This window comes from Dipodomys merriami, unplaced genomic scaffold (assembly GCF_024711535.1).
Source record: "Dipodomys merriami isolate MVZ:Mamm:240054 unplaced genomic scaffold, mDipMer1.0.p SCAF_5, whole genome shotgun sequence".
NCBI lineage: Eukaryota > Metazoa > Chordata > Mammalia > Rodentia > Heteromyidae > Dipodomys > Dipodomys merriami.
In genome coordinates this window covers 18,658,786-18,676,337 of record NW_027206068.1, presented here as the reverse complement: position 1 = coordinate 18,676,337, position 17,552 = coordinate 18,658,786, and the positions used below count along the sequence as shown (strand labels likewise).

Below are 17,552 nucleotides of genomic sequence, written 5' to 3'. Positions count from 1 at the left end.
TGTCATATTTGAGAACACACTTTGTTTTAGATTTTCATTTGGGAGAGCGAAGGAACAAAACCAGAATTTCTATGTTTTAATCAGTCAAGGGGAAAAATAAGTTAAAAACCTTTTTTCTTCTTTTTTTTTAATCACTAGCTATTTCTCAAGTTACTTCACAAGGTCATGACTCCTGTAAGGTTCTAACTCTGCCAAAGTTTAAAGGTAAACTCTTGTTCAATTTTTTTAATAAGGACAGACTGGAGGCATTTACAAGACTATAAACTTAATATTTTGACTATTACCTATCAACATGACAGTTATATTGCAAGAAATAATCCATCTACAGATGGGTTATCTCCAGATGACCTAATAATCAATGTATGGCATGATTCAAATAAAAAGCAGAAATAAACAAAACATTCAGTGATTCTTCACAAAATTTTATCAAAAACTGTATTCATTAAAATAACCTAAAGCTTTTTTACTAAATATATATGGAAACATTGCACACATAAAAAGTACCAATGTTTCTTTAAGTCCAATGTTTCTTTAGTTGGTCTAGTAGTTATCCATTTAGAGTTTATTTTGAAACAAATAAAAATATCTCACTTAAAATTTAAGCAGAACTCTTCAAATTTCGGGGGGAGAAAAATATTCTAGACACTACAAATAATTCAAAAGTCAATGCTACTTGTCAGAGTGTACACAAATATATTTGAGACATAAACAATTTTTATTGAAATAAAAAAATGCTGAAGAAAAACAAACATAGGCTGGGAAGGTGGCTCAGTGGTAGAGCGCTTGCCTTGCAAGCCTGAGGCCCTGGGTTCGATTCCTCAGCACCATATAAGCAAAAAAGAAAAAAGCCGGAAGTGGCGCTGTGGCTCAAGTGGTAGAGTGCTAGCCTTGAGCTGAAGAGCCGAGGGACAGCGCCCAGGCCCAGAGTTCAGGCCCCACAACCGGACCCAAAAAAAAAAAAAAAAAAAAACATAGATAGCTGTAAGTCAGATAATTTTGATTTTTATGAAAAAACTTATTTTTCTGAATGAAAAATAAAATATTAAAAATTAAACTGTAGTAAAAGCTTATAGAATAACATAAAATCAATACAACTTATAGATTTTAAATTTATTCACAGGAAAAAAGGCCCCAAAACTCAGATACAATTCACTCTTGTATTAGCCTTCATATAATGCTGTAAGCTTTTCATGTTCCTGGCCTCTCTAACTCACTATAGCTGTGACTTCACTCTCAGGTCCATGGATTGCCTTGTCAGGAGCTGTTTGCAGGGGCTCTTACTGTGTACTGCCTTGTCTGTCAGCCTTCTTCCTCTAATATCTTCATGGAAGACTCCCTGATTCCACAATTCGTTGCTTTCTGCATGCATGGTCAAGCAGTATCACGTGAATGGTGCCAAGTCTGCAATGACTCTAGCAGTAGTCAGGCCTGTCCTGAGCTGAGTGAAGTAGCCTCTGAGTGGCTTGATGGCTAAACACAGTGATGCACACAGCACCCTGGTGTCTTTTCCATGTGAAAATCTTTGAAACGAGTTTGTATTTTATACACTGAGTCTGCCATGCGTATGTTCTTGCTGATGATTCCTAAGATACCTTCAGATCAACTTTCTTATTGTCAAAGTGCAAGGTACTTATCTGCATATTAATTGTGCAAATCTCATTGCAACTTTACCTTCCTTGGCAGCACATTAACTACACTCCTTTACTCCTTTCCTGGCCAAACTTCAAATGCTTCTTTGTTGTTGGGTTTTTTTTGTCAATCATGGGGCCTGAACTTAGGGCCTGGGCACTGTCCCCAAGCTTTTCTCCTCCACCACTTTGAGCATAGCACCCTTTCCTTTCCAATTTTCTGGTGGCTAACTGGAGGTAAGAGTATCATGGACTTTCCTGCCAGGGCTGGCTTTGAACTTTGATCCTCAGATCTCAGCCTCCTGAATAATTATTAATACAGATATGAGCTGCCGGTGCTTCACTAAAGTTTTCTAGTCTGGCCTTTACTTATCATAAATATGGCAAACAACAGCTAGTAATACTCATGCCATAGCCTCAATACTATGCTGCCTTGTTATTTTGTCCACCATCTCTAAAGTCAGCCTTACACATAGATTCCAGGAATTGACATAATACATCCCAACTCCTTGCCCAATATGAAACAAAGTTGACTTTTAGTCCAGTTCCCAATAGAGAGCTCATTCTCATTTGAAACCTCAGGAAGAGTCCTTTAACTACATATTCTTATCAGTATTCTGACCATCTGAGCCCTCCCCACAATTAATTGTCTATTAACATTTGACTACAACAGTCTAAGCTTTCTCTAGCTCCTATCTCCAAACTTTTCCAAACTCTTCTTTACCAAACCATTTCCAAAGGTTTCTAATCTACATCATTTGATATACTCATAGCAACAACCCTACATCTTGTTATCAATTTTCAACATCAGCTTTCTATTTTGGTGACAAAATACCTGAGATTCAAAACATATCATAAAGAAGAGTTTATTGTGACTCATTATTTCAGAGGTTTTAGTCCATAGCCAGTGGCCCATTGATTTTATATCTGTGGTGAAATATATACATATATATACACATATATACACATATATATGGTTTTATATATGTGAATATATGTGAACATGTATATATATGCATATACATATATGGCTCATTTTTATAGCATCTGGGAAACAAAAAATGAGAGGAAGAGCCCTAGGTCCCTATATGTCCTTTAAGACTATGCTTCCCATGATAACATCCTCCAATTAGAAACCACACCTCAAAGGTTCTACAACCTAAACAATAGCACCATAACCTGGGACATACCTTTAACACATAGGCCTTTAGAGGGCATCCCAAATCCAAGCTATATAGCACATAATGTTTGTGACTGCTTTGGCACTCTAAGAATATTGAGTAATTGTAACAAACGTCTTATGACCTGAAAAGCCTAAAATATTTGGTAGCTTTCCCTTGGCAGCTGTGAATATTTATATGTGTGTGTATGCATAAAGATAATAATAATCCTAATAATTTACCAATTCCTAACACAAAGAAGCTGTACTCAAAACAAAAGCTTAATTTGCCTCTTGTAAAGTAAGAGTGCTCTATTAAGTGATATTTTAAAATCTTAGGTTTCTATTACTCAAAAGGGGCAAGTATTGACATTATTCAAGAAGGTTATGTGGCAAAGCAAAATGAGAATTAAGCTTAATTTTGAATGGGGAATCATGGCATTTATGATAATCAACTCTCAGGACTTTTCTGAGGATTAACTAGGATCATTATTTTAAAGGAGTGGTGACTCACTTTTTCAAGCATCCAATAAATGTCAGTTATGACTAACACTGATATAATTACTTTAATAATATGAATTAGCAAGCAACATTTGCTAGGATGGTACTGAGCACTCTAAGTGTGATGGCAGTTCTACCTTTCCCTAGTAGGAAGAACAAAAAACACAGGACTGTTGTTGGATTCTCATTGATTTAGAAAACTGGGAACTTAGTCATTACCATACACAGGTTAAATAAGTTAGAAAATAGTTTCCTATGGTTCTCTCTTAAATGGATCTCCAAGCAGACATACTACTTCGAGAACTCAGGTGAGACATGCAGGTGATTTTATCTGGTCCTCTCATCCTTTCACCGGACAAAGATAAGGTTTAGTGAAGCTCCCCTTCAGAGTCTACGTGCTCTCATAGGGACACAAAGATACAGACACACAAGCAGACACCCACAGAGACACACAGGTCTTGGGCTGTTGGGTATTTATATAGGGTAAAGGCAGGGGGGTTGGCTTTAAGTTATGCAAAGCTAGGTGCTTTGTCTTTATTTAACTACACGTTGTGTGGTGTTATTCTCTGAGTTTCCAGGTAAGAATGCATCCTTCCATGAAACAGATCCTTACCCTTGAAACAAGGAGATGGCCTGCTATCTGCATTTTGGGGCAACCTGTCAGGCAGTTGTCAATTCTTGGGTAAGAAATGCATCCCTTGGGAAAGAATGCATTCAGTTACCACTCTTTGAAGCAAAGATAACATTTCTAAGTTTTTAGATACCGTATTTCTGAGTTGCCTATGCCAGGCCTCCGTTTCCTTAAGTTCTCCTGCTTCATTTCCCCCCAAATGACTTTTGTTCCCTTAATCTTAAGGGAAGTACATGAAGGAATATCTCCTGTGTTTGCTGTTAGCTGACCATAACTCATTTTTCCAGCTTCAATCCCACCTAAGATCTTCACAACTAATGATGCTGGGACAATTAAGAATACTTGAGAGAATTCACAGCAGTACTGAATCGAGTTCCACAGCATGTAAGTACAGGAAGTCTAGGATTCAAGTCTCATAGGACAAAATAAAACTTCTGCCCCCCAGAGAATTGAATCACTCTATACTTTTCCAAAGTCACCCAAATAAACTTGTCACCAGCAACATTCAAGCCCAAGCATGCTCTGATCAAGAAATGCTTCAGTGATTCCCATCATTTTTCTGCACTTGTAGGAAGAGAACAATCCAGACTTTCCAGAAAACTGCAGAAGTCATCTATTTTTAGGTGATTTCAGTTTTATCCTAAGGGAATAATACTAAGGTTTAGTAATATTCTTACCAGCTTCCTGTTGCCGTCATGGAGAAATGTTTCTTTTTTTAAATTATTGTCTGTTTTGTTGGTTTTTCTGTATTGGGGCTTTCAGAATACAAAGTGTTACTACAGAAAAGATTTCACAAAAAAACACTAGCATTCACACACAGTATAAGATATAGAAATGGTATAAAACATATGTATTTATACATGAAATTCAATATTTAAAGTACTACTAAAATTCAAATGTTAAAGAAACAACATAGGTGAAGGATCCCACACATCTACCACAGGGGACCACGGAGAGACAGGCAGGCACAGGAAAAAGATTATTATAAGGTTTATTAAAGGAGCCATATTTCCTCAAGAAAGAGCACATAGAACCCTTCACCATCCAGGTAGCAGGAGGGTCTGGGAGTAGGAAGTAAGGTAGATGGGAGCTCAGGTGGGTCTGGGTGGAGAAAGGGAAGGGCCAGATGTATGGCAGGAACTCCAGGGAAGGAAGGAGCTCAGGTCTGAGTGGAGCTGAGGACCAAAGGTGGGCATAATGTTTACAATAGGTATCTGATTTTCATTTCCAGTGAAACTTCCTAGTTATATTTTGCCAAATATTTTGGGCTACCATAAAGAAAGTGCTTCCTAAATAAACCAAAGGTATCAGGTAGTCTCTTTTCTTGCTTTAATCCATTCTTTGTGCTGGGTCCAGGGTATATAAAAAGCAAGTCAGATTCCAGCTATTTCTATTGGGCAAAGCTGCTTTATAAATTTCTAAATCTAAGTCCTGCTACAGCCTTAGATCTGCCTAGCCCCAGCCTCCATCTTTGCTTCAGATTCACTCATGAGCTCTTTCCAATTCTAACACTCTCTGTGTCACTGTTCATGTAGAAAATGCTGTTCCTCAGAGCTAGAGCTGCACCTGACTAAAGCTCTTAAACTTTGTTAGGAGCTAGAAGAGAAAGGAAACAGGGATCTCTGAACTCCCAAGAGGAGAATATCTCTACTTAACTTTGGCCATTTAAACTCTTTTCAAGAATGCTTATTTTTAAATAAATAAATATATATATATATATATGAAACTTTTGCAATTTACCCTATCATAGATAAATATTTTGTTAACTGAAGCTTTATACTGAACTTGAGCTGGTTAAGAGATACTTGTTAATTTGCAGTCTTAGTACTTGTTGCTTGATCCCTAACTCTAGACTGCTATCAGTTTCTTAAGAATATAAGAAATTTTTACATGAAATAAACCCCTTTAAATATTATAAACATAGTCAATATCTTTATGCTAATTTATATTACTCTTGTTTAATTATCACATAACATGCAAGTTTGACCTAGTAACACTGGGGGTCTAGCCATGTATCTCGGTAAAACATATTCCTAGCCTGTGTAAGGCCCTGGATTTTATACCTAGCATTGAAATAAAATGATATTGAAAATACATTTTCTTTCATCTGTTTAAGGAGTATAGCACAATATGCATACAATTTTATTAGAGGACATAGTGTATAAAATGAAAATCTGGTCATATCAACTCTTACTAAGCAGAGTTGCTTTATGGAGTTTCAAATTAGAAGGCCCACTTTGGCCTCAGGCCTATTCTTTAAATAAAATTCAATAGTACAAAGGAGCAGGTAGTGAGAGAACCTGCCAAGAATATTTTTGAAAATCTGAATGACCAAATCACTTGTTCAAATTATTTTCTAGGGCTAACATCAATTCAACCTGCCCAACAGAGTCATCTAATTTCATTTCTTTTGTATTTAACATACTTTAGAGGTTAAATTTTATAAACCAATTAACTAGGATATCATTGACAAATTTACAAAAAGCTTAGCTCATCTGACCAAGAAGAATCAATTATCAAAATGGAGGGACAATGGTTGCGAACTCTGTATTTAATTAAGATAAATGTACTTAAGAAAATTAGAAAAAAATCCTTCAGAATCTATTCTATTTGTCCACTGCTATCCCATCATATCGGAAAATAAAGCCTTATTCTTTGAAATAATGAATAATAGGAAGGTATGCCTTAGAAGACCCATGTCCCTCATAATTTATCTTAGCAAGTGCTTATAGCCCACTATAGAACCTTTCCATTAACCATTTAGCCATAAGCAAAGACCTCTTAAAACATAGGACAACGCAGCCAATTCTCTCTATTCAACACTTCCTTGAGAATGATTTCATCATTCCTCATCTTTATGTTAGAAATGAATTCCTTCATGACCACAGCTGGAAAAAGTTCTAAAGGTATTCTAAACCAGTATTTATTTAGGTTTTATTATTGATTTAAGCAGGAAATACCTGAGACTTACTCTATTTGCAGGAAACAAATAAAAGAATGTGCAGAATTTGTATGAGTGATTCTATTTCTTCTGAAGCAGAACACAAACAGTGAATAGGAAAAGTTTAACATATTTTTAGCAAAAAAAGTCACGTAAGTGTAATATAAAAATAGTATTTCTGAAGGAAAAATAGAAGTATTGATAAAGCAAGAGGATTGGGGCTAGAGTGAAAAGAGTCTTTGGACCTGCTACTAAGGCCAATTAGACACAATATCCACTCAAAATACAAACATAAGATTTAGATACTTAACATACAGATTGTGTAAAGTAAACCCAATGTGGAAATAATGAGAGCCAAGGGAGCTGTCATTTGTTTTTTTGGAAGGACTCTTGAAAACACAGGGCAAACAGGAAAAAAAGGTATGGAAAAAGCAGTTAAGTAAAAGGTGACAACAATCCCTGTCTAAGCTCTGGTACGAAGTTTAAGAAACAGATTTTATAACTTAAATTCATTAAAGGCTCAAGGCCCTGTGAAGCTAAAATAAGAAGCTATTTGTGTTTAAAAGAAGAAGTAACTGTATTTTTCCAGTTGTCATTTGTTCTTTATTAGGAAGGAATATTCAATACATATATGTGCGCCTATATATATATTTAATCTTTTTTCCATTATTTAACACATCCATGAGAGCATAAAAGTAACAAGTATATATGATCTTTAGCACATTGGATTGATTCTGCTCCTGGTGCTGACACTGCCATCTGTGGAACCTTCTGGAAGCAATTTACATTTCCGTGACAGTTTCCTCATATGTGGAACTATGAACTATCACTGGATGGTTTTGTCTAAATGTTTTTTTTTTTCTTTTTTGGAAGGCAGAAGGATTTTGACATGTTCAAGTACTATAGTATTTTAAAAAGAACATTCTGATCTAGACCCATCTCAATGAACAAGCAGAGCATGGTGGTTAACTCCTATACCTCCAAGCTATTCAAGTGGTTTAAATAGGAGGATCATGGCCTGAGGCCAGCACTCAAAAAAAAGTGTGAGATAAAGGCTGTATATGACAAACCTACAGCCAGCATTATACTCAATGGTGAAAAACTAAAGCCATTTCCTCTTAACTCAGGAACAAGACAAGGATGCCCACTCTCTCCACTTCTCTTCAATGCCTAGCTACAGCAATAAGACAAGATGCAGACATAAAGGGGATCCAAATAGGGAAAGAAGAAATAAAACTCTCCCTCTTTGCAGATGACATGATCTTGTATTTAAAGAATCCCATAGACTCCACTCCCAAATTACTCAAGCTGATTCAAAACTTTGGCAAAGTAGCAGGTTATAAAATTAACCCCCAAAAATCAATGGCTTTTCTATATCCCAACAATGAGAAAAGTGTGGCTGAAATTAGGAAAGCAACTCCATTTGTAATAGCCCCACAAAAAATAAAATACCTAGGAATTAACTTAACCAAAGAAGTGAAGGACCTCTATGATGAAAACTTTAAAATCTTAAAAAAGGAAATCAACACAGAACTTAAAAAATGGCAAAACCTCCCATGCTCCTGGATTGGAAAGATTAACATCGTGAAAATGGCAATACTTCCCAAGGCTATCTACAAATTCAACGCGATACCTATCAAAATTCCACCCTCATTCTTCAAGGAAATAGAAGAGGCAATCCAAAAATTCATATGGAACAATAAAGGACCCCGAATAGCAAAAACGCTCCTCAACGGAAAGAACACTGCTGGAGGAATATCAATACCAAATTTCAAACTCTACTATAAAGCCATAGGAATCAAAACAGCTTGGTATTGGCATAAGAACAGACCTCAGAACCAATGGAATAGAATTGAAAACCCAGAAATGAACCTACAGACCTATAGCCATCTAATCTTCGATAAGGAAGCTAAAACAATAGAATGGAAGAAAGACAGCCTCTTCAGTAAATGGTGCTGGCAAAACTGGTTAACTACATGTAGAAAACTAAAGCTAGATCCTTATATATCACCCTGCACCAGAATCAACTCCAAATGGATCAAAGACCTTGAACTCAAAGCAGACACTCTGAAAACATTACAGGATGGAATAGGAGAAACCCTAGGTCTCCTTGGCTCAGGCCGAAATTTTCTGAATAGAGACCCGGAAACACAACAAATCAAAGAAAGGTTGGACAAATGGGATTGCATAAGATTGCAGAGCTTCTGCAGGGCAAATGACATAGCTGGCAAGATCAATAGAAAGCCCACCGATTGGGAGAAGATCTTTACTAGCCATACAACGGACAAGGGTCTCATATCTAAAATATACTTGGAACTCAAAAAATTAAACCACCCAACAACAAATCCTCAAAGAAACAACTGCCCAATAAATAAGTGGGCGAAAGACTTAAAGAGAAGCTTCGCTGAAGAAGAAAGAAGGATGGCCAATAGACACATGAAGAAATGTTCAACATTCCTAGCCATAAAAGAAATGCAAATCAAAACAACATTGAGATATCACCTCACTCCAGTTAGAACAGCAAAAATCAAGAACTCTAACAACAACAGATGCTGGAGGGGATGTGGACAGAAAGGAACCTTACTTCATTGTTGGTGGGAATGTAAACTTGTTCAACCACTTTGGAAAGCAGTATGGAGGTTCCTCAAAAGACTTCACATAGATCTCCCCTATGATCCAGCAATCCCACTTTTGGGCATTTACCCAAATGTTTACAAACAAGACCACACTAAAGCTACCAGCACAACTATGTTTATTGCAGCATTATTTACCATAGCTAAGATATGGAACCAACCCAGATGCCCCTCAGTAGATGAATGGATCAAGAAAATGTGGTATATATACACAATGGAATTCTATGCCTCCATCAGAAAGAATGACATTTCCCCATTTGTTAGGAAATGGAAAGGTTTGGAAAAAATTATATTAAGTGAAGTAAGCCAGGCCCAAAGAAGCATGGGTCCCATGGTTTCCCTTATTTGCAATATCTAGTATAGGTATGAGTCAAGCGGAAAAGGTCAGATAATGTGATGTCAGGAAAATGAACCCTTAAATATGTATTTTAATGTTTTCGTTTCTTTCATGCATGTGTTTCTAACGCATTTATAAGATTATTTCTTTGTTGCTTTGTATGTCCCTCCCCCACAGTGTAACCCCCGCTTTCACTATATTTGATGTCAGTATAACATGTGGAGGAGATGGGGACAAACAAGTCGTTTAAGGATTCAGGTGGACCTGTTGCAACAATGAGAAGTACAAAATGTCATGTCAAAACCAGCTTTACAATGTCGGTGTGGGGGGGGAGGGGGGTATAATTGGGTGGGGGGAGGGGGGAGGCGGGGAAGGGAGGTGAAGGGTAAACAAAGGACGAGGCTGCAATGCTTGGTAAGAAGTGTATGCATTATCCTGCCCATGTAATTGTAGCCCCTCTGTACAGTATGTTCTCAAATAAAATAAAATAAAATTTAAAAAAAAAAAAAAAGGGCAAAACCAGGAAAAAAAAAAAAAGTGTGAGAAAATAAAAGCAAAATAAAGAGGGTTTGGGCCTGGCTTCAGTAATAGATTACCTACTTTAGCATGTTCCATACCTCTGAGTTCAAACTCTAATGTCCTCAAAAAGAAAAAAAAAAGGTTTTTCCTATCGAACACATTAAGTGATATGATTTTTAAAGTGACTTTATGCCAACAGGTCTCAAATTTTTAAAAAGAGAGTACTCTGTTTCCAAATAGAAAATTATCCTAGTATAAAGTATGCTTGTTACCTGAGTATGTATATTTCCTAAATCACCAATCTAAAAGATTACATAGAACAAAAAACATGTCAAGGTAATACACACACATGCATTAAGAAATAGAACATTATGAAATCACCCATGTAACTATCTCTTTCCACATTAATAAAATACCTAGCTCACCACAGGAATTTGTAGGATCCTAATTCGTTCATTGTAATTATATTGAACTGTGTTAAATTTCCCAATACAAAATTTATGTGGCCAACAAAACAATATTAGCATATTTTTAATCATTAGAAGTACCATCAACACAAGGACTTAGCAAATTGGCCTTTTTAAAACAAATGAAAATAAAATAAAAATGATGATTTAATAGATGGTTCAAAAGAATATTGTGTATCAGGGGTTAACAATGGAGCATCACAAAACTAAAGTCCTAAAAATATTTTTGAAAAATGGTCACTTGTAGCACATCAAAACACCAATTTTTATCACTTAAGATATAAGTCAACATTATTTTTGTGTCATATGTTCCAGCTAAATTAACCACTTTACCTCACTTTTAAATTCTGTAGATAAAACAGGATGACACAGTACAAAATAACCTTATCTAGGTTGACAGTACATCAGTTGAAAATTTCACAAATGTCCAATAACAAATCTCACTTTGCCTCTAACAGATTCCTACTTTTGTTTCCTCTCTTTTCAAAGAGAAGGAAATTAAAATTTAAAAGCTCTTAACTACTTATCACCCAAGAGTAAATATGCCTTTAAACATTTACAATATGTGCATTCAATATCTATTGAATCAAAAACACCAAAGTTTTAAAAAGACATAATTTTCTATTATTTAATATATAATTTTTAAATCTATTTCTCATGAGTAAGAAATGATGTGATTCCTCTGACTTTTTCAGAATTTAACATGGATTTAACATAAGCCATTAAAAAAAAAATCAAAAGCTGGGGGGCTGGGAAGGTAGCTCAGTGGTAGAGTGCATGCCTTCCAAGCATGAGGCCCTGGGTTCGATTCCTCAGCACCATATAAGCAGAAAAAGCCAGAAGTGGTGCTGTGGCTCAAGTGGTAGAGCACTAGCCTTGAGCTGAAGAGCTAAGGGACAGAGCCCAGGCCCAGAGTTCAGGCCCCATGACCGGCAAAAAAAAAAAAAAAAAAAAAAAAAAATCAAAAGCTGGGTATAGGTGGCTCATGATTGCATTCTAGCTATTTAGGAAGCTAAATTCTTTAAGATCTTGGTTCAAAGTCAGTCTGGGCAGAAAAGTCAAAGAGAATCTATTTCATGGAATTGAGACCTATTTGTACACCTACTTTTAAATAAATGTTTAAATGAAAACAAGATAAAATTGAAGGAAGAAAAGGAACAGCAAAAAGTTGTCTGGATGCATGGCTCAAGTGGTAGAGCAACAGCCTAGCAAGCAAGCTGAGAAAGCATTAAGCCCTGAGTTCAAATACCAGTACAGGCAAAAGCAAACCACAACAATAACAAAGAGCTTTGGTTTACTCTTTTAGCAAAGGTAATTCTGATAGAAGTGGAACATCTGAGCTGCTTGATACTCATAACAGAGAGAGAGAGAGAGAGAGAGAGAGAGAGAGAGAGAGAGAGAGAGAGAGAGAGAGAGAGAGAGAGAGAGAGAGATAATGAATGTATATTCATACTTATACATGCAAGATCTATGTGTATATATGTATATATTTTTTCTTACAAAAAAGAAAACTGAAATGTACATGCACTTAAATTCATTTTATTGTATGTCTCTATACATCTAGGAATTTGAAGAACAACCAGATAATTATGACAATTTTCATCCACAGAAAAATTAAAATGGCCTTCTTACCATCTTTGGTAAAAAGCCAAATCAGAAGACAAGATGACGAGACCTGTTCAGTCTCACTCATAATCACTCTCAACCAATTCAACAGCCACGGGCTGCTGCACTTGCCTCTCTATGCAAGGAGCCAACATTTTTTGTTTGTTTTTCTGCTGATCCTGGTTACTGAACTCTGGGCCACAACCTTGCTTGACTTTTTCAGTCAAGGTTGGTACTCTACTACTTGAGTCACATTTCCACTTCCATGATTTGGATGGTTAATTTTTTTTAAATGAGTGCTGCAAAGATTTTTCTGCCCAGGCTGGCTTCTAACCAGGATCCTGAGCTATATGCTACCTGGGGTAGCTAGGATTAGAGGCATGAGTCACCATCTCCTGGCCAAAATTCTTTATTGTATACTTCCCAGTGATTTGTTCAATTCTGAGAACACATATTTTATATATGTTCTAATGACATATTTCTGATAAAGCTTAATAATAAACAATATTATTACCACATTGAATCTCTATGTACAATGGCAAAATAATGAGCGTACAAATACTAATCATATTCATACAATTTAACATCATCACTTCAGTGTTTATATTGTATAAGCTATACCATTATTCTCAAACTAGTTTTGAGAGAGCTATTTTCACTTTAACTAAAAGGCTGCCTTTCCTTTAATTTAACACAGAATGCCAAGGACCCAAATAACTCTGCATTTACTGAGATCCATGAAACAAAATTCAACAAAAGTTAACAGAAGGGTAAGTTCATGTATTTATGGAAGCAAAGGCTTGAGATACACCTGTAACAATAAGCAGAAGAACTGATGCTTATAAACTAAATGTGTGTGTGTGTGTGTCTGTGTGTGTGTGTGTGTGTGTGTGTGTGTGTGTGTGTGTGTGTGTGTGTGTGTGTGTGTGTGTGTGTGTGTGTGTGTGTGTGGTGAGAAGCAGGAAAGGAAAGCAAGGCAAAATTCAAACATAAAGATAATATGTTTTGGGGACAGATCTAATATGCTGAATTGGAGAAGTGTTCCATTGGAAATACTGCATAGAAAATTGGAAAATATATGGCTGAGGCTTGGGAATAAGACTGGGATAGTGGAAGTAAACTTGAGTCATGTCTTCCAGGCAGAAAGAAGAGGAGCTAGCCTATTTATCATTGCAGCCTTGCTCAGGACCCTGCACTCTGCTGTAAACTACACTTGGCATCCATTACTTTTAGGCATTCAACAGTTTGAAAAGAAGTGTCATTAACCTCTACTAATGAGTAATAAAGCTCAAGAAAATTGAGCCTTAAAATTTAAGCAGCTTTGGTAAGAAATGTATGCATTATCCTGCCCATGTAATTGTAGCCCCTCTGTACAGTATGTTCTCAAATAAAATAAAATACAATTAAAAAAAAATTTAAGCAGCTTGATTAAAAAAAAACAACAATGTATTTTGATTTAAATCCCTTTGTCCTTTTCCCTGGACTCTATAACCTCTACTGGATCATACGGGAGAAAGTGAGGTGAACTAGATTCCTAAGAAAAGGTAAAGAAGGGAACAGAGACATAGGACTACCTGTCTACCTCCCACAGATCCTCCCAGAAATGGTTTTATCCCATTAATCTCCTTTAAAATGTATTAACTGAAATACAGTAAGTTCAAGGGAGAACTCCAATCATGTAATTGCTTAGAAAGACAAAAACAAAGTTCAGCAAAATGAAATAGCAGGAAGTGGGTACTTGAAAGAGTTGAGATGGGGTCAAGGGTTAAGGGATAAACAAATGAAGAGGAGAAAAAAAGGGAAGAATGCATTCAAGAATCAAATGCTTATCCTACAAAATTAAGCAGAGTGAGGGAAGGGGTGGGTAGGGGAGAAATGTGTGAGAATGTTGAAAGAGAAAACATGCATCAAGATATTGTATTCATAAATTTCTTTGTTATACAGCAATTCCTTTGTACAACTACTTAAAGATAATAATAAAAATACATAGTATAGTTCACTGACAATCTCTCAGTGAAAAATCAGTCACAGGTAGGCCTTGGGTTTCTACAACCACCTGCACTTCTACAGTCCATTTCAGGGCATAGAACCAAATGTAATTGGCCAGTGAAATAATTCTATTTTACCCAGTTGCTAATGTGTTTTACTTGCATTGTTCACATAAGAAAATGTTGTACAAATTATTATCTTTATTCCATATTAATTATCTTACCTATCAACAACTGAATTCCCCACTTCAGGAACTGGGAAACTGCTAGCACTTTCGAGAATGTTTGGAACCCTTTCCCACAGCAAAACAACACATACTACAGGCTCTGCTTCTCGGCCAGTTTCCGTGGTGTGGCTTCTGTACCTGTCCCTCCTTGATTATTTTCTTGATACATCACCTGTGCTACACACGTAATCAAGCAAAATTCTGCACTAAGTAATAGGCATACTCTTAATAATGTACAGAAAAAAATCTCCAAAGATGTGATAGGCCAGTCTTCTAGGAATTCCCTTTCATTTGTTCTATATATGCGGTCTATGGAAAAGAATTCAACAATATATTCTCACAAGACAATATGTTGGAAATGAAATTAGCTTGCAGGGCAGAGAGTTGGGGGAGACAGAAAGTGGAAGAAAAACGAGGGAGGGGCTAACAATGTTCAGCAAGAAATGTACTCACTACCTTATATATGTAACTGTAACCCCTCTATACATCACCTTGATAATAAAATTAAATTAACTACATTTTCTACTATTAGATTTCCTTCTCATTTTTTAACTTTTGGATGTCTTGTCTTATGACATTATGGTAATATGCTTTTAAAAAGCACTTCATATTACCCAAACAACTGGTCAATTCAGTCATAAATTTTGCAATTTTAATGAGGATAAAGACATGAAATTGGTTGCTAAGATAATTTTTTTTTCCTAAACGAATCAGTTCTACCAAAAGACTGCATAATGAAGTCGGGGTGCCTGCAGAAGTCACAATGAGGAACTGAACTTGACAAGGGAAAGTTCCTGATTCTGTCTTTGAATTGATATTTGCAATTGGATAAAATTCTGTCAGACATAAAGAGGTATGAGGGAGAAGGCACCAAGTTAAAAGAAGAAAACTAGAATTCTCTCACTTACTGAAACAACAACTACAGGGTACAAGATGGAAAGGTTGCTCTCTTCAAGCATGCGCAGGAGTTTCCGGGTCTCTTGAAAATCAGACATCATAATCTTAAAAAAAAAAAATCAAGAAAATAAGAGGAAGTTAAAGAAATTTTTACAAGACCCAAATGTTAACTCAAAGGGAAAATAGAGCTGGCATAATATTCAAAATGCTTATCAAGATTAATGCTTTCTCAAGATTAAGCAACTTTAAAGGCTACTCATAGCTAAAATTTTTGAATGATTTATTAGATCATATTTATAGTTTATTATTGACTTTACACCTAGAAAACAGATATTTGAAAATATTGTATAAAGGAACACTACCGTTTCTCATTATGGGGAAGAGACTTAGAAAACATAACTTTCCTATTCCTAAGAGATAAAGCACACGAGTTCCAAATACATGTTACATGACATAACTGATCTTGTAACATCTTCTATGAAAATAAATACAAGTCAACAGAAATCAATTATCTTTGTATTAGATTTGCTCGTGACCTTCAAATGCTTTGAACCATTTGCATTTGTTACTTACATTCATACTAACAAAATTGTAGCATTGCTCTAAGTTGCTCTGCTGAATATCTCTGCCAGCCTGACCCGGTTCTCGAGATTCAATTTTAACATCCTTGGAGGAAAGACAGGAAAAATTTTACACTTTAGAAAGACCAAATATGAGCATGAAACAACTTTGTTACAAAAGAGCATATAATTGATATAAGACATATAAAACCTAGGATCACATATAAAAATAAGCCCTGGCTCAAGTTTATCAGGCTACAAGTGAATGTAATTTCTTTTAGTAAACAAGAAGGTAGGGAACTTTACAATTTAGGCGGGGGCGGGGGGGGGGGGGTGGAATTTAGTTGTGGAGATGGGAGGAAAGGGATGGTAGGGGAAAAACAAAGGAGGAGGCAACAATGCTTGATAAGAAATGTACTTGTTACCTTGCTCATGTGATTATAACCCCTCTGTACAGTATTTTCACAATAAAAGACTTATTAAAAAAGAATGTAGGAAACTGCTTCAGAAAAGAAAAATGTAGATGATATAGAAAATATTCAGTAACTAGCAAATACTCTGGTTTATATTATACAAAGAATTTATTGTAGAGTGTATTAAAAAAGGACTAAAAGAGAAAGGTTGGTACTCAGAGTTGTTTGGATTAGGAAAGGATGCTACACATTACTGTTCCAAAGACAGAATTCATTACACCTGGAATGACTTAAAGCTGGAAAGCAGTAAGAGATTATGACAATTCCAGTGAGAGAAAAATGAAATGATATGAACAATAATAACAAATACCAAAGACACAGAGCTTGTCAGAAGAGGTAGTCTCAGTGTAGATTCAGAAGAAACAGCCTACATGTCCTACAACTGAAGAATGGATCAAGAAAACACACACACACACACACACACACACACACACACACACACACACAGAGGAATATTACTTAAACATAAAGAAGAAACTGTATGTGTTAGACCACTACCCATGAACCATGAGGAAAAAAAAAAAGCTGAGAAAAGGTACAAGGCCTTGAATTCAAGCCCCAAAATAAAGGGGCTTCAATTCAACATGTCAGTTTACCAGTATAAAACATCTTGGCAACTTCACCCCTTTCTTTGCTCTCCCTAGTCTCTCCAAACTCCACCTCAATTTCCCTTGTTGCATTTTCATATAAGTACATTGAATATTACGCCTGAATTCTCCCACCATTCCTCTCTTCAATCTTCTGTTCCCCAGAGGATAAGAGTTAGGGGTCTAGTTTAGTCTTCTGCAGATGGACATCCAATTTTCCCAGCACTGTGGATTCTTCAACATGTATTTTGAACTTTGTCAAATAGTAGATGGCTATAGCTGTGCAGGTTCATTCCTAGGTCTTTTAATCTATTCCACTGGTCTTTGGGTCTGTTTTTGTGCCAGTATCATGCTGTGAGTCTGTGGTATAACATAAAGTCTGTTATTTTGATATCTCCA

The 17,552-nt window shown here is 36.1% G+C and overlaps 1 protein-coding gene across 4 annotated transcripts in view; it reads right to left on the bottom strand.

Moving 5' to 3' along the window:
* Window positions 1-17,552, bottom strand: part of Crppa (CDP-L-ribitol pyrophosphorylase A) — a 239,322-nt gene that overhangs the window by 119,150 nt on the left and 102,620 nt on the right. For all 4 annotated transcript variants that reach the window (XR_011366889.1, XM_069996154.1, XM_069996155.1 and 1 more), the window contains exons 7-8: window positions 16,107-16,199; window positions 15,545-15,637 (exon numbers count right to left, since the gene is read on the bottom strand). Coding sequence is in view for 3 of the 4 variants with exons in the window: in XM_069996154.1 (XP_069852255.1) it covers window positions 15,545-15,637; window positions 16,107-16,199 (186 nt within the window). In the remaining variant the exon portion in view is untranslated. The remainder of the gene's footprint in view (window positions 1-15,544; window positions 15,638-16,106; window positions 16,200-17,552) is intronic.